This window comes from Balaenoptera physalus (genome assembly GCF_965194825.1).
Source record: "Balaenoptera physalus genome assembly, chromosome: 13".
Taxonomy (NCBI): Eukaryota; Metazoa; Chordata; class Mammalia; order Artiodactyla; family Balaenopteridae; genus Balaenoptera; species Balaenoptera physalus.
Window position 1 is genome coordinate 4,293,559 of NC_138892.1, and position 18,763 is coordinate 4,312,321.

General features: G+C 54.0%; 1 protein-coding gene across 1 annotated transcript in view; it reads right to left on the reverse strand.

Annotated features, from left to right (window-relative positions):
• Nucleotides 1-1,002: 1,002 nt before the first annotated feature.
• Nucleotides 1,003-18,763, reverse strand: part of FBLN1 (fibulin 1) — an 80,887-nt gene continuing 63,126 nt past the window's right edge. Inside the window, exon 17 of the mRNA XM_082421621.1 lies at nt 1,003-1,710. Coding sequence (XP_082277747.1) covers nt 1,571-1,710 — 140 coding nt within the window. The 3' untranslated portion in view covers nt 1,003-1,570. The remainder of the gene's footprint in view (nt 1,711-18,763) is intronic.

Here is an 18,763-nt window from a genome sequence, read left to right on the forward strand (position 1 = left end):
TCAGAAATGCTGGGAGTTCCCAAAGGTTCTACAGAGTTGGAGCAGGACAGGCTTGAATGACCAGAACACCGCCAGGCTGAAATCCCATGCGGGGCTGAGAGCTCAGCTAGTGCCAGGGACCAGGCTGCTGAGATGAGCTGGGCACGAATGAGATGCCTAAAAAGATGGGATAAACCCAGGGCAGGATTCGGAGAACACACGTGTGTGGAAACGAAGGGCGTGGATGCTGAATTCCTGCGGATCCCAGCGGGCCTCTGGGCGTAGGCTGCTCTTGGCTCCACCATCCATGCTGAAGGTGGTGTCAGGATACCCCATAAATCCAGTCTGTCCACGTCTCTTCTGACCCAGGGTTTTACAGAGGAATGGAGTTTGGAGTCTGATAGACTGAATTTGAATCCCTTCTTTGTCTCTAAAAAGTTGTGTGACTTTTTGGCAGTTGAGTTCCTCTCTCTGAGCCCAGTTTGTGTGTCTCTAAATCAGGCAAGATCACACCCCCTGGCTGGGTTCCCAGGAGGAATAAATGAAGCACCAGCTTCAGAATGCATGGGGCGTCAGTGCATCTGGTGGTCTCTCCTTCCCACTGAAGAGAATCCTTATTTCTCCCCAGCAACTTCTAGAGGGGATCAGAATGCCCACGAGGGACACCATCAGCAGAGCTCCGGGACGTGCCCGCTGGGCTGAGCGTGGGGCGTGGGGCGTCGGGGGTGCTTGAGCCCCGCTTCCTAGGGGGCGGGCAAGCCGTCAGAAATGATGTGAGTTGGAAGCTTTTCCAACACACGTGCTGGACCCCACCCCAGAACCCTGGGAGGCAGGAGGGTTTTGAGAAGGCCTTGGGGAATATTCGCAGGCTCTTTGCTAGTCGGGATCCCCCCTCTTGAAAGACTCCCCTGCCCAGGCCATCAGGAGGATCACAGAGCCGTTTATTTTCCCACCTGTGATGGATGCAGGGTGCAGAAAACCCAGAGATTCCTTTGGTGAACATACTGGAGCCACACACAAACCTAGCTGGCTCTGTCTTTACTGAGGGATTTTTCTGTTTCCACAGAACTGTAATTTACCTTAGAAGTGCTCCCCAAGGCATTGTGGCATGCTGCTTCTGGGCAGAATTGATCATACCTGCTATTCTTTGGCAGCTGCCTCCTTAGAATTGGACATACAAAATCTGATCGGCAAAAAAAGTACCAAATGTCAAATTTCATAAAATCAGGGCGAGAACTGGTCTTCTCTTAGCATTTGGACTAGCTGCCCCCTGAAAAATGTCTTGTTTTCCCTTGGTCCTTAGCAATGCCCAGCCCAGAGGCAGAAAAAGGGAGCAAAATTTAACTTTCGCATTAAAAAATAAGCAAGGTTTTCAACCAAACAGTTAGGTAATTGGACTCATTATTTAAACACCAAAATACAACGGATGGACTTATTCATCTGGCCCAGCTTAATACATGTCGGCCTAACACTACAAACAAATACATAAAATCAAGATATGTCTGGGTGGTACAAACAGGGACAGGGCGTTGTCATCGTCAGCAATGACTTGGCCTGGAGGCACAGGCTTGGCTGCGCTGTGAGCCGGCCCTCAGAACCAGTACTCAGAGACGAAGATATGGACGTTGACGACATTTCGGTGGGACACCACGCCCCCGACCACGTAGTTCATCTCTAGCTTCAGGACAGCGTGAAATGGACCCACAACGGGCCGCACCTGGCGCACGACACCTGGGGAGAGAGCAGAAGGTGTTCTGGGAGTTAGCAGGGACCGAAGCCACGCGGAGATCTGGGAAATGATTTCCCTCCAGGAATTTCACAGCTAGAGGAGGCCTTAGGCCTCATCAAGTCCCACCTGAACCAGATGCTTAGCATCTCCCTCCAAGTGGTCACTCCCGGGCTCTGCTGCCACCTCTAGGGACGAGTGACAGTGAGTTCGCTACAACCTCTCCATTGTGTGCGGCTCAGAGTGTGAGGGAATCTGTGCGTGTGGGCTTTGGAGTCAGATGCCTTAGGGTCAACACCAGCTCCTGTTCTCTCTGAGCCCAGGTTCCCTCCTCTACCACCATCTACGTGACGGAGGATTTAAGAGTCTAGATAAAGGGCCTGGCATGGAGTAGATGCCCAGTAGACACCTGTCCCACTCCCTTCTACCCACTGTGCCCAGTTGTGACCCTTGGGAAGAAACAAAGCAGGTATGATCCTCTTCCCTCAATCCCTCCCATTGAGGATTGCAGTGGGGTCCCAGAAACGCTTTATCTGAGCAGAGAAGTCCCGATTCCCCATGGGACATACTCCTGGATCCCTCGCTCTCCACACTTCTTTTTTGGAGGGTGACACCTAAGTTCATTGTTCCGTGTTCATGGTAACAGGTAAGCAAGAGGCGGCTCAGGTCCAGCCCGAGCAGGGCAAGCAGAAATGGGACAGGTGGCAGAGTGGAGACAGGTATCCGTTCTGGGGAAGCAGAAACCTGTGTGAAGCTGCTGGGGGTGGCGGGGAGTTGTGCCTGGACCAGATAGGGACCAGGCAAAGGTCATGATCTTAGGCCTCCCCTGCCGAGGCTCAGAGTACAGGGCAGACAAGCTCAGCTCAGTCACGGTGGAAGAAGGAACAACCCCAGGCGTTCTGCAGACTTGCAGGGGAGCGGGGTTGGGTGGTAAGAGTGGATTCCGTAACTCTCCCCAGACCTGTGCCTGGAAGTTCCACGTCTTCAGGCCGGACCCTGCTGCCACTGCCTGGCCATGCAGGGCAACCCCAAGGCTCACGGAGAGAATGCTCCTGCGCTCTGGGACCAGACAGATGGGGCTAAGGTGAGTGTTATCCACCTGGATGGACTTGGAGAGACCACCGTTCTCTCTGGGCCTCAGATTCCTCAGCGAGCATATGATGCCACCTGACCCTGTGCTTCTTCACTGTGTGATCCAGACACCCCAGCACAGCGTCTGCCAAGGTGTGAGCTCCAGGTGTGCAGGGTTACCTCCCCGCCAGACCAGCGGGCTCAGTGCTTCATTTCCACTTGAGTTCATGCATTTCCTCAACTGGTACCAGACACTGTTCTCGGTGACACCGAGAAAACGAATAGAATCCTGGTTTCAAAGCTGGTGGCAGATCTAGATGAGTGCCGTGCTCTGATAGAAGTCTGCACATTGTCCAGCAGGGGCAAGGATGGAGGTGAGGAAGGCTAGGGGATCAGGAAAGTCTTCCTGGAGGAGGTGGCCCTCCCTGCAGATCTCCAGTGCCTGGCACAGAGCAGGTGCCACCCATAGCTGTTGACATTTAGGAAAGGTCACTCCTCCATCATACCTGCTCTGATATTAGGACTTCCCCAAAGTCATGTGGTGCAGGGGTGTGCTAGAGCGGCCGACTCTCAGCTTGTGCCACGTGACAATCTCCATGGCCGATCTCAAGCTACCGACGTGACGTCACAGAAGGCAGGGTGGGAAAGAGCGCTCAGTGCCCGTACGCCACTGCAGGGATGCCCGCAAGGAACGCCCTAGAGGCTGCAGCTCCTCAACCACATGCTGAGAAACAGCCACTGATTGTTTGCTGCATCCAACCGCTGATTCCAAGCTGGTCTCTACAAACAGCCCTGCCACAGACTTGGGAAATGTGCACACGGGGCAGAGCAGTCAGGCCCCTGACACCCGTCCCGCGAGGAGCGAAGGCTCCAGGGTGACCGAAGGGTCCCAAAGGCCTTTTGCACCAGCGGTCAGTTCCCAGTCAGGACCACCAAGTTCATGCTCAGAAGGGGAATTTGGGCACGCCATCCCCCCTTTCACTCCCTGAGCTTGAGTTTCAAAAGTGAAATGCCCAGCAGCAGGGCGGAATTCCAGGCTATTCTAAGCAAACAAGGGCTTTAGCTCTGATGGAGAGATAAGCACAGGCTTCTGCGGGCTGTCAGCACCCTTTCTCTGCCCCTACTTGGCGATGACATGGCAGCTCTGTCCTGTTTGAACGCCCATGAACATCTTCAACTCCCGGCTAAAGATGCGGGCTTGTCACCACCCTCAGTATGACCGGGCCACTCCCACTTGCCCCTCCCTGGGCACCGTCTGGGCCGGGGTGCCCCGTGGGGGGCACGGCTCCAAGCTCTCCTGCCTCCTCAGTACCCCCATCAGCGTCACCCTCTCCTCTCCCCAGGCCTGAGACCACCACGGGCGCCCACCAGCCTCCGTGGCCTGGGTTACCTGCCGACGGCACCCATCCCAGGGGCGGTGCTCAGAGTGGCTCGGGGGGCTTGAAGGAGAGGGGTGAGAGGCTACGTGAGCCTGACAACTATTTTAGGACAGAGAGCAACGGAGGTGGAGGGAACGCTTCTGCAAGCTACGATCAGATACATATTTATTTCTATATATTATTATTATATTAAATATCATATAATTAATATATGATATAGAAATATATAGTTTGATTATGATAAATACAAAATATATATTATAACCATATATAAAAAATATAAGTGAGCTTATTTAAAATAGATCAAAATCTAATTTATATATAAATACTATTACAATGTATAGTATTTATTTTATATTTATATAAACTTCTGCATATATCCACATATTTTATATAGATGTTTATATAATTTATATTACTATTATATAAAATATAATTTATATATTAATATATAAATATGTATTATAAATGTATATATAAAATGTAAATATTACAAAATAATTATATCACGCACATGCACATTTAAATAAAGATTCCTGGCTGCATGTGGGAGCTTTGGCAGCATCAACAGTTCAGACCCACAGAAGTTTCTGGGCCCACCTGTGTGTGCCGGGCACCGGGCTAAGGAACTAGTGTAGAGAAAATGAGGGGCTGTCCTTGGTGGGCTCAGCCTGGGGACAGAGAGGAAAGAGAAGGTGCTGATGCAGGGGGCTGGGCTCGAGGACAGGGTCATTCTAGCTGGACCAGGAGACTGCAGTTCTTCAGGACAAAGGGTTGGAGTCCAACCGACCTCGGTCAGTAGCACGACCCCAGGTTAGTTATCCAACCTTTCTCAGTCCTCATTTCCTCTCTTGTGAAACAAGGATTAAACACAGCAACCTTCAGGGACTTCCCCGGCAGTCCAGTGGTTAGGACTCCGCACTTCCACTGCAGGGGCCGCGGGTTCGATCCCTGGTTGGGGAACTAAGAACCCCCATGCTGGGTGGTACGGCCAAAAAAAACAAAAAACAATAGCAAACTTCAGAATCAGAAACAAAACCATCCCAAGGCCATCCTGCTCCTTCTCCCTCAGAAGTGACTGCTGGATGTCACAAAGCTTCCCAACGTTCAAATGTGATCTGATTTTCAGTTAAAATAGAGCTGAATTCTTACATGATTGAACAATACAGCAAGAGTTGAATATTTTTATTGGATTGACTTAAAAATTTATGAGAAAGGAAAGCTCTGAATGTGTAGAGAATGTACCTAAGTATGTTGTGTTAGGGCACTTCACGAGGTTTAGTTTCTACGATGGCCAAAGACCAGAACTGCATGCTGTTGGCTGATTGTTCCGACTGTAAACAGCTAAAAGACAAATGAAACACTGAAGGAAGCAAAGGGCTGCTTTAATGAAAAGGGTGTTGAGAAGGGGCTGAATTTCAGATACAGGTCACATTCAGGGCCTGGATTTTCTCAGGATCTTTGCATTTAACAAAAAAAATGTTTAAGGTGGAAGAAATAGGTGTGCCGCAAGGGTTAAAGGAATCGTCGTAGAAGTGTACACAGCAGGTGCTGAGGAATGTGCCTCCCTTCCCACCCCTCCAGAGTCAGCTTCTCTCTCCCTCTCCTCTGACCTGAGGTCCACATTGAATCTCCAACTCTATCTATAACCCTAGTCAGCCCAGGGTTCCTTTCCCAGGCTACCCACGCCCACTCAGTAGACCTGACCACTTCTTCTTCAGCCTAGCCACACTTCCTGGGGGCTCTGATTTGGGTGAACATGCTCCCTTCATTCCCAGGTTACTTCAAGCGTGAGTTTCACCTCCTTGTCCTCACCTTCACTGAACCTAGACTTTCTCCTGATATCACTTCTTTCTTCACAGCTTTCCTACACATCCATCCATCCACCCATCCATCCACCCATCCAATCATCCATCCATCCATCCATCCATCATCCATCCACCCATCCATCCATCCATCCATCCATCCATCCATCCATCCATCCATCCATCCATTCAATAGAGGCCATTCTGCACAGGGGAGGCTTAAGGAAGATTCTACAGAGGAGCTGACTTCAAATCAGATTTTGAAGACTAAGTAGGAGCTAAGGAGGCAAGTATGACATGTGCAAAGGCCAAAAGTATGAAGGTTCGGGTCAGTTCTGGGAACAGTGTTAATCTTAGGGAAGATAGATGGATGAGGCTGAGAAGGTGGTAAAGGGCTTCTCCAGGGACCTCACACCTCGTCAGGCTCACAGAACCCGGAACCCAGGTCAGCAGTTTCCTGGCTTCCTCCCCAACGCTGATTCTAGACCAGTGTTCTTTCAGAACTACCAACAACATTCCCAGTGCAGGGAAACAAGAGAGGGAAGAAGAGAAACGCTTGCTGCCCATATGTGGCATCACAAACATTAGAAACTGGACCTCCACCAGGGGTCCGATTCCATCATCCACTTGATCCTACAGAGGTATAGTTGGCATCTGCTATGTGCCAGGCACTGGGAACCAGCTAGACTGCCTATGTCCTCTTTCATGAAGCCTCCCCAGCCCCACTCTGTGTCTCCCTCGGCTGTACCGCTGCATCTGCCCAGTGCAGGGAATATTCACAGTTGGCTCCCCCTTCAAGGGCAGGGTCTGCCTCATGCTCATCTCTATCCCACTGTCCCCAGCCCAAGGCCTGGGGCAGGACACAGCAGGAGCACCATTAAGATTACTGAGTGAGATGAAGGCAGAGGAAGAAAGAAGGAGAGAGAAAAGAGAAGGAGAGAGGAAAGAAGGGACACCAGTCCTTGAGGGCCCCTCAAAACTTTGTCCTGAAGGAAAGGGGGCCGCTGAAGGCTCCGAGTGAGAGCCGCTTTATGTGGAATGACCATTCCAGCAGCAAAATGCAGGACAAAGGGAGAGGTGCATTTCCATCACGCCTGCCTTGTCCATCTTACCTGCTGGAGTGTTTACCTCCCTACCTTTCAAGAGCCCCAGGAAAAAAAAAGGCCATGATGCGGAGTTCAACTGTGTTAATCTTCCAAATCCTCATCCTTGGCATTTCTGCTTCGGGTCTCAGACACTGCTGGTATTCCTCGGCGTGTCTGTGCCTCTTAAAGATATAATTAAGCCTTTTTTTCCCTTTGAAAAATGTAGGTCCCCTCAGGCACTTCATCTTCATGTCTCGTCTCTGCTTTGTAAATTGCAGCTGATGTGCCGGGGATGCAGGAGCCTGAACACGGAGCATGAGGGTCCAGTGGGAGACCTCCGTCACCTCCTGGGGACTGTGGTCTGGATTCCAGGCCCCTGAAGCCATCTCCAAGCTTCTGCTGCTGGACTGAGGTTGCAACTGATTGTCTCCCGGTTGTTTATAGGGAGGAAGACCAGCCACGGGGCCGACTGCATGAGACACTGATCTATAAAGAGACCTGGAGTCACAGCTTAGGTTCCTATGCTGGTCCCTTAGCGACCAGCCGTGTGACCTTGTACGAGTCACCGTCTTTCTGAAGTTCAGCCTCCAACTCACAAGTCCTGTGGTTCCAACCGACCAAGTGAAATGGCGGGAACAGAGCTGTCAAAGAGTATCTTAACAAAAAAGATGATCAATCTAGAGATTGCATGATATCTCATGCCAGTGGAAATTGTGCTTTTCAAAAGACAGAGATTCAAGTTAGAAAAGGAAGAGGTAAGAAAGCCACATGTCGGGCCTTCCCTGGTGGCGCAGTGGTTAAGAATCCACCTGCCAATGCAGGGGACACGGGTTCAAGCCCTGGTCCCGGAAGATCCCACATGCCACGGAGCAACTAAGCCCGTGAGCCACAACTACTGAGCCTGTGCTCTAGAGCCCATAAGCCACAACTACTGAAGCCCCCGTGCCTAGAGCCCAGCTCCGCAACAAGAGAAGCCACCGCGATGAGAAGCCCATGCACCGCCACGAAGAGTAGCCCCCGCTCGCCACAACTAGAGAAAGCCCGCGTGCAGCAACGAAGACCCAAAGCAGCCAATAAATAAATAAATTTATTTAAAAAAAAAAAGAAAGCCACATGTCCACATCATAAAAGAATAAGAAGTGATCACTACCTGACATCAGGTTACAGAGTCATTTGTCTTCTTGATTATCACAGTCTCCCCACTGCAATCTGAGGCCAGAGGCCAATGGCACTGTCTTTCCTGGTCACTCTTGTATCTCTCGTTCTTGAACATAGTGGGTCCTTGGTCCTATTACGGACCGGACACACAGGAGGCACTCAGTACATGAATTGCTAAATGAATGAATGAACTAAAGATCAAAGTGCTAAGCACAATTTATAAAGTTGAAAGTTACCACCCAGAAATGAAAGTGTCGGGAAGGAATGAACAATAGCCAAAAGTCACTGGCTTTTTAGGCGTTGACCGCATGGCAGGAGAAAGGCGACACATGAGAGCCAGGTCTCACTGTCTGGCCCTGGTGGCCACCACACAGAGCCACGAGCAGGGGGAAGGTGACGAGTGGGCCTGTGGACAAGGTGCTGGAACAGAGAACGCAGGAGCTCAGAGGAGGCCCACGTGGTCTCGCCAAACACTAACACGATGAGAGACTGGAAAGGAGCAAACCATCACCCAGATCTTGGGAAATGTGCCTTGATAGGAATAACAATCTCTGCAGGCTAGCATTAATAGCACAGACCAAAGGCAAAGAGGAAAAATCAGGAACACAAAGAAATGCGGTCCATACTTCTAAAGCAAACAATCTAGAGTACTGATGGGCTTGGAAAGAGGCCCACAGCAGGGGAGGGAAATAGAAACGGAGGGGCCCCACGTGTCCACGGCTCCATCTTGTTCTCCCCACACTGCTAGGGGGGGAAGGATCATCGCCTTCCTTCCACTGGGGATGAGAATGAGGTTCTGGGGGCTGTATGTCCCGGATCACACAGCCCTCAGGGCACGGCGTCCCTCCAGCCAGGACTGACCCCGAGCCCAGCTCTCTCCACCCCACGGCATCTGCTCTCCCCTCACGGTGTGACGTGGTAGGGAAGAAACTTTACTGCCCTTGGCTGAGTCATCGCTATAGGGCAAAAATGGCAGAAAGGAACTAGAGGGTAATCACATCACTCATTGGCAGGGAAGGAATGGAGTTCCTCACACCCTGTCTTCTCTTCTTGCCCTGAAAAACACCCAGGTAGGAGCTTAGAAGGAGGGGGACAGGTGTCTGGGCCACATATTCAAACACCAAATGGCACCCAACGTGCCTCAGCAGAACTTATCCTCCCGATTTCTTGATTATTACAAACGCGCTTTCTCCACGGGTCTCCTGTGAGCTAAACCGGACAGCGCAGACAGCTGCAAGGAGCTAAGAGTCAACCCCCAAGGTCCACCTTTCCCTCGGGCAGAAATACCAGAAGAAGTGTCAGCTCTGCACTAAGCTTTTCAGACTCCTTCCGGGACTGGACGCGGGTCCAAACGCTTCCAGGGCGCGTGGTCGCTATGGTCCCCACGCCCATCCACTATCTCCTCCCCCTCATCTCAGCCACACTCGCTGGGGCCTCGAGGTCCGAGGTTCCAGGGAAAGCAAAGGAGGTTCCGGTGGTGAAGTGAGTTCTGAACCTCAGGGTACCAGCAACAGCAAAGCGGATCCCGAACCCAGATCCCTGCCTGCTGCCCCTTTCCACCAAGCCACACGCCCTCCTCGCCAGAGGAAGAGAAGGCCTGGGCGGTTTTCCAGAAGGGATCTACCGTCTGATGCACCTGCTTTTACCAACTTGGCCAAAACTGTGACTGTGACGGAAGGATGAGAAATCCTTTCCTCTTCCTCTATGTGTCCTCCTGCCTGGACCAGCCCCCCTGCCCACGTGCCCGCTGGGGTCCCTCCCTGGCCCAGACCCAAACTCATCAGCTCACTCACATCTCTCCAGATGCCCCCAGATGGGCAACTGGAACTCCCCCCCTTCCCCCAAACCCGATGCCCTTCTCCCAGGCCCCTGGGCCGGGCACTTGGAGTCCACAGGCCTCTTGCTTCCGGCCCTCCCGCTCCAAGGCCAGAACTCTTCTCGACCCGCCGCCCAGCCCCCGGCCCACAGCAGGTGAGGTGCACCTTGATTAGGCCCCGCCTCCCTGTCCAGCCTGATTTCTCAGCACTGGCCGTACTCCGGCCACGCCAGACCCCTCGCAGACCCCCAAGATGAGCAAAAGCCACGAGAGGGCAGGATGAGCGGGAGTCTGGCCAGCTCGGGCTGACTTAGACTCAAAGACGGGAAACTGCAGCGAGACGGGTCCGCCCTCTGCTTTGCAGGCATCGAGGCTGTGCTACCTCCTTCTCCAGAGGCGATTAGGCCCCGAGGGATTAAGAGGCCCGCCTGGCTGGTGAGTGCAGCCCGGGCGCCCCGAGCCCCCCACTGCTGCTGAGCTGCGCGGGTGCTGGGGTGACAGACAGTGAGCAGCGCTGGTCTGCCTCCTCACGGAGCTCTGGGCCCCCGGGGAGGCAGACATAGATGATGGGGCGTGTAGAGGCTGGTAAAGAAAGGTCAGCAAAGGTGCTTTGGCAGCGCTAAAGGGAAGCACTCCGCCGGGACCCGGTACGGTGCCCACGCACGCATCACCAAGGACTTGACCTGGAGCTGGATTCTGAAGGACAGTGTGGCCTGGCCAGAAACAGGCCTCGGGGAGGGGCTCAGGTGGAGGATTTCTGCTCTCAGTTTCCCAAGTGGGTGAGAATTAGGGGGGAGGGGCGAGCAAGGAGGCCAGCAGGTGGGCAGCGGCTTGATGGCCCCGAGGAGCTGAGACCCTTTCCTGGAGTGATGGGGTCACTGCCAGATCTCAGAAGGAGGGGACATGCTGAGGTTTGGTGAGAACCATCACTTGTTCTCCTTTCCTTCCCAAGAGGCACTAAGAATGAGCCAATTCAGGACAGAGAGGGCTTCCTGCTGGCAGGGCGGCAGCCTGAAACCCCCAAGCCTTCAATTCCCTTTATCCCTGGCCAAGGCTCCACAGAGGCTCTTCCGGCACTGGATCCCCAGGAAGAGAATCATCTGACCAGCCAGTGACTGAACATTTGTTATGCACCGACTCTATGTACTGTGTTCACGGCTACCGGGGATGCAGAGAAATTTCAGGACTGGGGTAGACCTCAAAGAGGAGGACTCTGCCTGCTGGTTCAAGGTCACAGAGGATGGTCATGGCAGCAGGAACCCCACACCGAGTCCCAGCACGCTGTGTGCGTGCCTCAGTCACGCCCCCTGAGCCTGGAACTCCCTCCGTGCCTCAGTTTCCTCACCTGGAGAATGGGACCATCACCCACAGGCTTAAGTGACACAGTACGTGTGTACAACATGCTGGAAGAGTGCCTGGCACACAGCAGGGGCCCACGAGGGCTTGCTGTTAAGACAAAACTGTGATAATCGCGACCCAGTACTTGGGGTTCTCAAGCCGCAGGCACGGATTGGACGTTCCATCTGGAAACACCCAACTCCGAGGCCACAGGAAGCACTCGTTGACGGAGGGTGTCTGGGTCGTCTGTGTATATACGGTTGTCAGGTGAGGCCGTCGGAAGATTCCTATCATCATCAGACTCTTTTTTTCTAATTTTGCACAACATGCCTCTACTGCTGTTTGGCTAAAAACACTTCATTTTCTTAAAAAAAAGAATAATTTATGAATGTGCCAGTGATATCAAAGGCTTTTCAAAAGGTGCATAACAGCAGCAGTAAGAGGGTCACAAATCACTCTGGATGCAGCCGATCCCCAGGAGAACCTCGGGAAATGCTAAGAGGCTGCTTTGGACTCACTTTAACCCCTTGGTTCCTCTGGAAGTGAGCAGGCGAGTGTGATCCTGCAGCCTGCTGGGTGCCGGGCCCAGGTTACCTCCTAGTGGGTGTGGTGTGTGTGTGCATGTGTGCGTGTGCAAGAAAGAAAGACAAACAGGGTGACGGGGGCATGGCACAGATGATCCCCGCGTAGGCTCTTGCCTCTAGGAATTCATAATCGGTGGAAGAGAAGAGTCAAGCAGAAACTCACAATGTCATGCCCACCACACCCTTCCCGCTGGCACCAGCGTTTCTCTGCTCCCACGCACGGCAGATCTTCTAGAAGGAGTCCCCAGCACCACCTCCAGCACTCCCACTCCGGTGTGTCTCCCCTTGACCCCGCTGCACTGAGACAGCCTTGTCAAGGTCACCATCAGCTGAGGCGATACTGAATCCGATGGTGAATCCTTGGTCCTCCTCTGACCAGACTCACCATCGTTGACACGGCTCACTGCGCCTCCTCCTGGAAAGGCCTCCTCCTCCAGGCTGGCCTCCTCTCCTGATCTCCCCAGCCTCTGAGCACAGGAGGCCACAGCGCCTGGTCTCTGGCCTCCTCTCTCCTCTGTCTACACTCAATTCCTTAGCAAGCTTGTCTGGCCTTGGGGTTCCAACTACCATCCACCTGCTAATGCCTCCCAGACTCACTTATTCTACCCCGCGTGGCCACGGGTGCCCAACAAGCCCCTCAATCTTAATGTCAAAGGGAACTTCCGACCTCCCCAAAGCTGCCATGTCACAGCTTCCCTGGCTCACCTGATGACATCCCTAGTCTCCTTGTTCTTTAGGTGAAATCCATGGAGTCATCCCTGCCTCTGCACCTAATCTGTCTGCAAAACCTGGCACCACCTCCCAACACATCTGGTATCTGTCTACTGTTCACCCCTCCTGCCGGGGCCACATGGTCAAAACTACCGTCATCTCCAGCCTGGATCACTGAGCTAGCCGCAGTGTCTTCCAGAGCCCAGCCTCACCCCGGAGCCCAGAGGGAGCCTTTATAATATTAGGTCATCTCCCTCCTCGTCCTGAAGCCCTCAGGTGGCTCCCACCTCGCTCAGCAGAAAAGCCAGAGCCATTACGACAGCCTCAAGACCATGCCTCTGCTCTAGCTGCAGCCTCCTTGCCGTGATTCAAACATACCAGCCTCGCCTCTGCCTCAGGGACTTTGCATCTGCTGTTCCTGCTGCCTGGAGCTCTTCCTCCAGATCATTTCCTCAGCTCCTCGGGTCTTAGGCGAATGTCTCCACCACCAGATGTACAGTTGCTCCTCCCCACACCCTGCCCCCCTCTTCTCCTGCCCTCTGCATAACACTTGCCACCGCCTGACGGTGTGGATACTACACTTGTTTCTTGTCTGCTGCTACCCTCTGGAATAAAACATGTATGAGGTAAGGATTCATGTCTGTCTGTCTGTCTTGGTTGTTGCTACATCCCCTAGAGCAGGGTCTGCGCCCGTTGGACACACACTTTATTTGCTAGAAGAATGAGTATGACAGGAGCCCTATAAGAAGCTCATCCAGGGTGCCCTGGGAGCACAAAGGAAGGAGCTGCACACCCTGCCTGTGGGGGGCATGGAGGGCATGTGAGAGGAGGTGATGGCTGCCTTGGGCTTTGAGGGATGAATAGGAGCTTACCAAGAGGAGAAGCAGGTGAATGCTATGGCTAAAGTTCAGGAGAAGAGAGAGGCCATAAAATGTCTGGGGTCTGGGGCACGGGCTGGGGTGGCTGGAGCAGAGTGGAGGGGAGAGGAAGGGATGAGAGTGCTGGACGCTGGGGAGGAGAAAAGCAGGCTGAGGCTGAGGACGTCTCTCCAGCCAGGCAGCAGGTTTGGACGTGAAAGGTGGGGTTTAAAACCTGACAGAACCAGCAGCTACTGGCTGTGGGGGTGGGAGGAGGGAAGCAGAGGGTCCCCGGCTTCCAGCTTCAGGAACTGAGTAGCTGGAGCACCTTTCACGTGACACGGAAGTGCACTGCTAAGACAGCAGGATGCCCTGGCCAGGCTCGCGGGACCTCACAGCCAGGTGGAGACATCGGAGGCAGGTGTGAGAAGCAGCCCACGTGGCGCGTGGGTCCAGGGGCAGGAGCAGGGAGGTGTCCAGCGAGGATCCCTGTGGCCCCTGTGTGCCCCCCTCGGGGTGGGGGGTGCAAAAGCAGGGGCTGTGCCCCAGTGGACCCCTCTGAGCCCTGAGAGTCCTGCCCGAGCCAGGGGGCTGCCTGGGGGGTGGCCTCTGAGAGCTTCTGCACCTGTGACACTGGGTGTCGGGAGCCCTCCTCACAGGGCTTTGCAGGGGGAATAGCTGCATTTCTGTGAGTCAGGACGGCGCTGGGCCTGACGCCTACGAACCCATCTCTGCTCCGCGGGGTCCCAGCGCAGGAAGCACAAAAAGTGTCAAAGTTTGTCCCCCTCTCGTGCCCCATCTCACCCCTCTGAGAGACCCCCGCCTGCCCTCCCCGCACGGCCAGCCTCCAGGTGAAGTCGGGCCGAGGCCCGTTCCTGCGCGTCACCCGGGAAACAACTTGGCTGTTGGCCAGGGTGTGGCCCCCGGTGACGGGGCTGTGCCTCCCGGAGAAGAGAAAGCGCCTAATCCCTGGGATTTGCCGTGAAAGCCGGGACAGGGCGAGTCACTCATCACTGGCAGGGATGGCTGCGCTGTTGTTTTTAGGTGGAATTTCTGAATCTCATTCGTAATGTGTACTGATCCCGGGCCAAGCTTTCCGAATCAGGCTGCCGGACGGGGTCAGCAGCGCATGTTTAACCCCTTAAGAGGTAATGATTTTGCAGAGGTGATCTGGGCCCTGGTAGCTGGGACCACGGAGGGTGACTTGAAGCCAGATGGCCGGGCAAGCAAGTTCTTTGCTTTGCATGAGGCCTCGCCTGGCCAGGGGCAGAGGCACAGCTAGGTTGGTATCTTCACTCACAAGCTCTTGTACTGGGGCTGCTGTGTACAGCTGACTAGGTTGTGCACTGCACATAGAAGCAGCTGCGAATGGTGCCCCCTAGGGTTTTGCAGTGCACAACATATTCAACTGCACGTGGCAGCCCTGCCACACACCACTTGTCTCTCCCACTGACACATTAACAGGCACAGAGCCTACTGCTGAAAAACAAGCACTTTCCGCTATAGGAATTCAGATGGCAGGATGCTAGGGAAGCCAGGAGGCAGTTTCTTGAAAGCAGGACCTGTGGCTTGGGTGTAAATTTGTTCCTCAGCACCCAGCCCAGGGCTTGGCATGGAGTAGGAACTCAGGATGCTCCTGTTGAATGAGTGAGATAATTCAAGGATGACAGAACTTGGGAGGCACAGCCTCCACCATTCTGCTTCAGGGTGGGCCCGACTGGTGAGTCCAGGCCACGAGATGTGCCTATTACATAGCTCCCAGGTAGCTGGAGCCACTTTGGGGCGAACAGTCCTGGCATTGTCCCATGTGCCTCCCTCTGGCCTGCTGCCCTGTCCTCTCAGGGGGCTCCAAGCTCTCACCAGCTCTCCCGCTCCAAACGGCTACCTCACAGTGGCTCATTTATCACCCTAACAACCTACCCAGTTACGTTAAAATACACACAACTCCCTCCAGTCCTCATAACCCAGCAAGGCAAGTATTATTATGGCAATCTTGCTGAGAAGAAAACTGAGGCTCAGAGAGGTTATGAGACCTGCCTGAGGTCACACAGCTAGAAACAGAGAATCAAGCAAGAATTATGCCCAGAACATCTGACCCCAAGTTCAGTGCTCCCTCTGTGGCAGCAGAGACTCCACTGTGTTTTGCCAGAAAAGGGCCACCCCAGCCACTGATATTTTCAAACTTAACTTGAAATAGGGTAATAACCCTTATATGCTCACAGATGAAACTTAGAACGCTGTTTCAAAATGTAAAAGTTTTTGGTTCCCTTTAGGAGGGGGAGTGAGGATATTGTTACGAGGGTGGTACATACCGGGCAAACTTAGAGGCCCCACATCTTGCTTCAGTACAGACAGCATTGGAAAAGGTTTGGGTTCCATTAATATTGATTTCCAGCACACCTATTGTGTGCCAGGCGCTGCTAGGGTGTGTCACGTAATCATTTCATCTAATGACAATAATGGTGTCTGTAATTAGGGAATATCACTCCTCAACCTAATACAGGTAAGCATCTCTAAGGTGAGCCAGCCGATCTCCATTCATTCAGACTTTACTGGGAGCAGGATTGGCTGCCATGGTGCCTCGCCAGGAGCTGAGGACAGGAGGGCTTCTGTTTCTCAGGGGACCCAGCGGAGGAAGAGGAGCTCAGGGAACAACCCAGTACAGACTCAACATGCAGCACACCTGCTTGTCAACTGCAGCCCGTGGGACCCCGGGCCGGCACTTCAGTTTTTTCTTATAGAAACAGTGATGCCAGCCAAGGATCAAGAGGGCTGTTCACAAAATCAACCAGTGGGTCTAAAAAGCAGCTTCCGCTGAGCCCTGCCTAGTTCCTATTGGCTTTGGGGAGGTTTTAGCAGAAATTTTGGCCAAGCTGACCCTCAATATAGACGGACTTCTTCTTCCCCTCCTTAGAAAAACAGTTAAAAAGAAGTAGTGAGCAGGGAGGGGTTGGGGAAGGCTGAGGCTCAGACACCAGCTGCCACCCAGAGGCCTGGAGAGTCCAGGGGTGGCCCCCAGTTGCTGGCGGCTGATGCTACAGTGCCCGCGCCCACCTCGCCAGGGTCCCCCTGAGTCATCTCTCAGGAGCTATTACCTGAAAGACCCCCTCTGGAGCAGCCCCCGATTACAGCCGGTACTCTGCTGAGCGAAGAATGAAACCGGGGCTGGATAAGGAAGGCTTTGTAGTGGCCCGAGAATACCTCAGGCATTAATGGAGCATTTTCGCACAGGTCGAAAATGCATTCTTCATTTTTCATTGACAGCTGGTGAAAGAGGAATGCAATAGGGTGTCTGCTAGGGGCTTTACAGAGACAGCAGCTCAGCCCTGCTTCAGAGCCGCCTTTATCCCTGCGAAGAACTGGTTTTTAAAGGATACATTAGGGGAAAGTCTGGCCTTTTTCGGTTCTTAATCGACTTGGGGTACTTTCTTCTTCTTCTGTTATTTGGGGGAGGAATGAACTCAACGGCGGCTTGTACGCTGGGTAATTTTCTGGGAAACGAACCCTCGGTAACTTTGCCCAAGTCAACACCAGCCGTCCGCAGGCTCCAACTCTGGGCGTCTGGGTCAGACTGGGCTCTGGGCCTGCTCTGCCCCCCAGCACCAGGGGGCCTAGGACAAGCCTCCTGCCCTTTCTGGCCATCACTCTCTCATCCGTTAACAAGTCTGCAAACAACCCGGGCCCTGTGGTTTTTCCATTGCTCAGTCTCAGGCGGTCATTTACTCCGCTCCCTCCTTTGCCCAAGGGAGATAATCACATCCCCCGAGGCATCTGTAAGGACCGAGCAGGGATGAAGGGGTGAGCGTGCCCAGCGGTGGTTCCCAGGGCTGCTCAGACTGGTCTCAAGTCCATCGCAGGTGGACAGGCCTGTGTCCACGGCCAGCGTGTGCCAGGGTGGCTACCCCCAGAGCCCAGAAGCTCCTGGGGGGCACAGAAGCTATTTGGTGCATTAGAGGAGCAGGAAGGAGGTGGGGATAAGGAAGCCCAGGGAAGAGACCCCAAGCAGAGAAACAAGGCAGCGACCAGCGGGTATAGAGACCAGAGCCCAGCACAGCCTGGGTCCCACCTCAGCGAGACCCTGCCCCCTCTGGCCTTGGTGCTCCACCTGGGAGAGGGCATCGGTAAACTCCAGGGGCCCAACCGGACGGGACATCCTGCAAACGTCCTGAGAAGTTGAAGAGGCCAGGCCTACCCAGGAAGCCGGACCACAGGCAGGATGAATTCCCAAGTGCCGGCCTGGGCCCTCCCCCAGCACCAGAATCCAAAGACCGGGGCCCATGTGACGAAGCACAGTGAGGAGAGGCTGCTCTGTCTCTGCGGCCTGGGGGTCGCCTCTCACACCAGGGGTCTGTCCTGTTCCCCACCCTACCCCGAGTCACCCTGGGAAGACCGGCCAACCCCCTCGCTGCTCTGGTGTCCCCCTCTGCAAAAGAAGAAGTTGGAAGAGGTGGCCTCCAGGAGCCTCCAGGCTCTGAGATGCCAGGATTTTCTGCCCCAGCGGATGGGAAGCCAAGAAATCGAGACTCCCAGGTTGGTTCTGTTTGGAGTATAGATGCGGCTAGAAAAATGTGCTGCTGAGCACTGGCTCTGGGCCCGGCCGCTGCCCAGCCCCTGGCTTGGGTCACTGCAGGAAGGCTTTAGCTGGGAACTGAAGGCACAGACACACTGTACAGAGCCCGCCCCCAGAGAGGCCTCAGCTGGACAGGCTTGTCACGGTCTCTCCACCACCGCGTTTTGATGATCTGTTTATGCACCGCACACCCCCTTCCCACCCCAGTGGAATGCAAAGCCCCTAGGGGCAGGGGCTGCGTGGTATTGACCCATCTCTGTACCCACAAGGCCGGGCCCAGGGCCTGGTACAGGGCGGGCTTGGGAAGAATGCAGAAATGCAAAGAATGAATGAGTGCGTGGAAGGTTCTGCTCCAACTCCTGTGGTTCCAAGAGCTGTGAACTGCCCCGGGGTGGGCTGCGTTGAAGCCACACCTGCAGGCCCAGCGCCAAGCACAGGCCCAAGGTGGGCTTCTGTGGGCGTGTTCACCCTACTTCCTCCCGTCTGCCCTCATCCCCGGGCGCCCGAAGGTCCCTTAAGTGTCTCTTCACCTAACGATGGGGGAAACTGAGGCCCAGGGTGGGCAGTGACTCAAGCGCAAGCGGCAAGGTTTAAGCCTGCTGACAACCAAACTGCACGCCCTCCCCTCGGAATCCCAGTGAGAGCTAATGTACCATTAATTGTAATTAACTAATTATTCCTGCT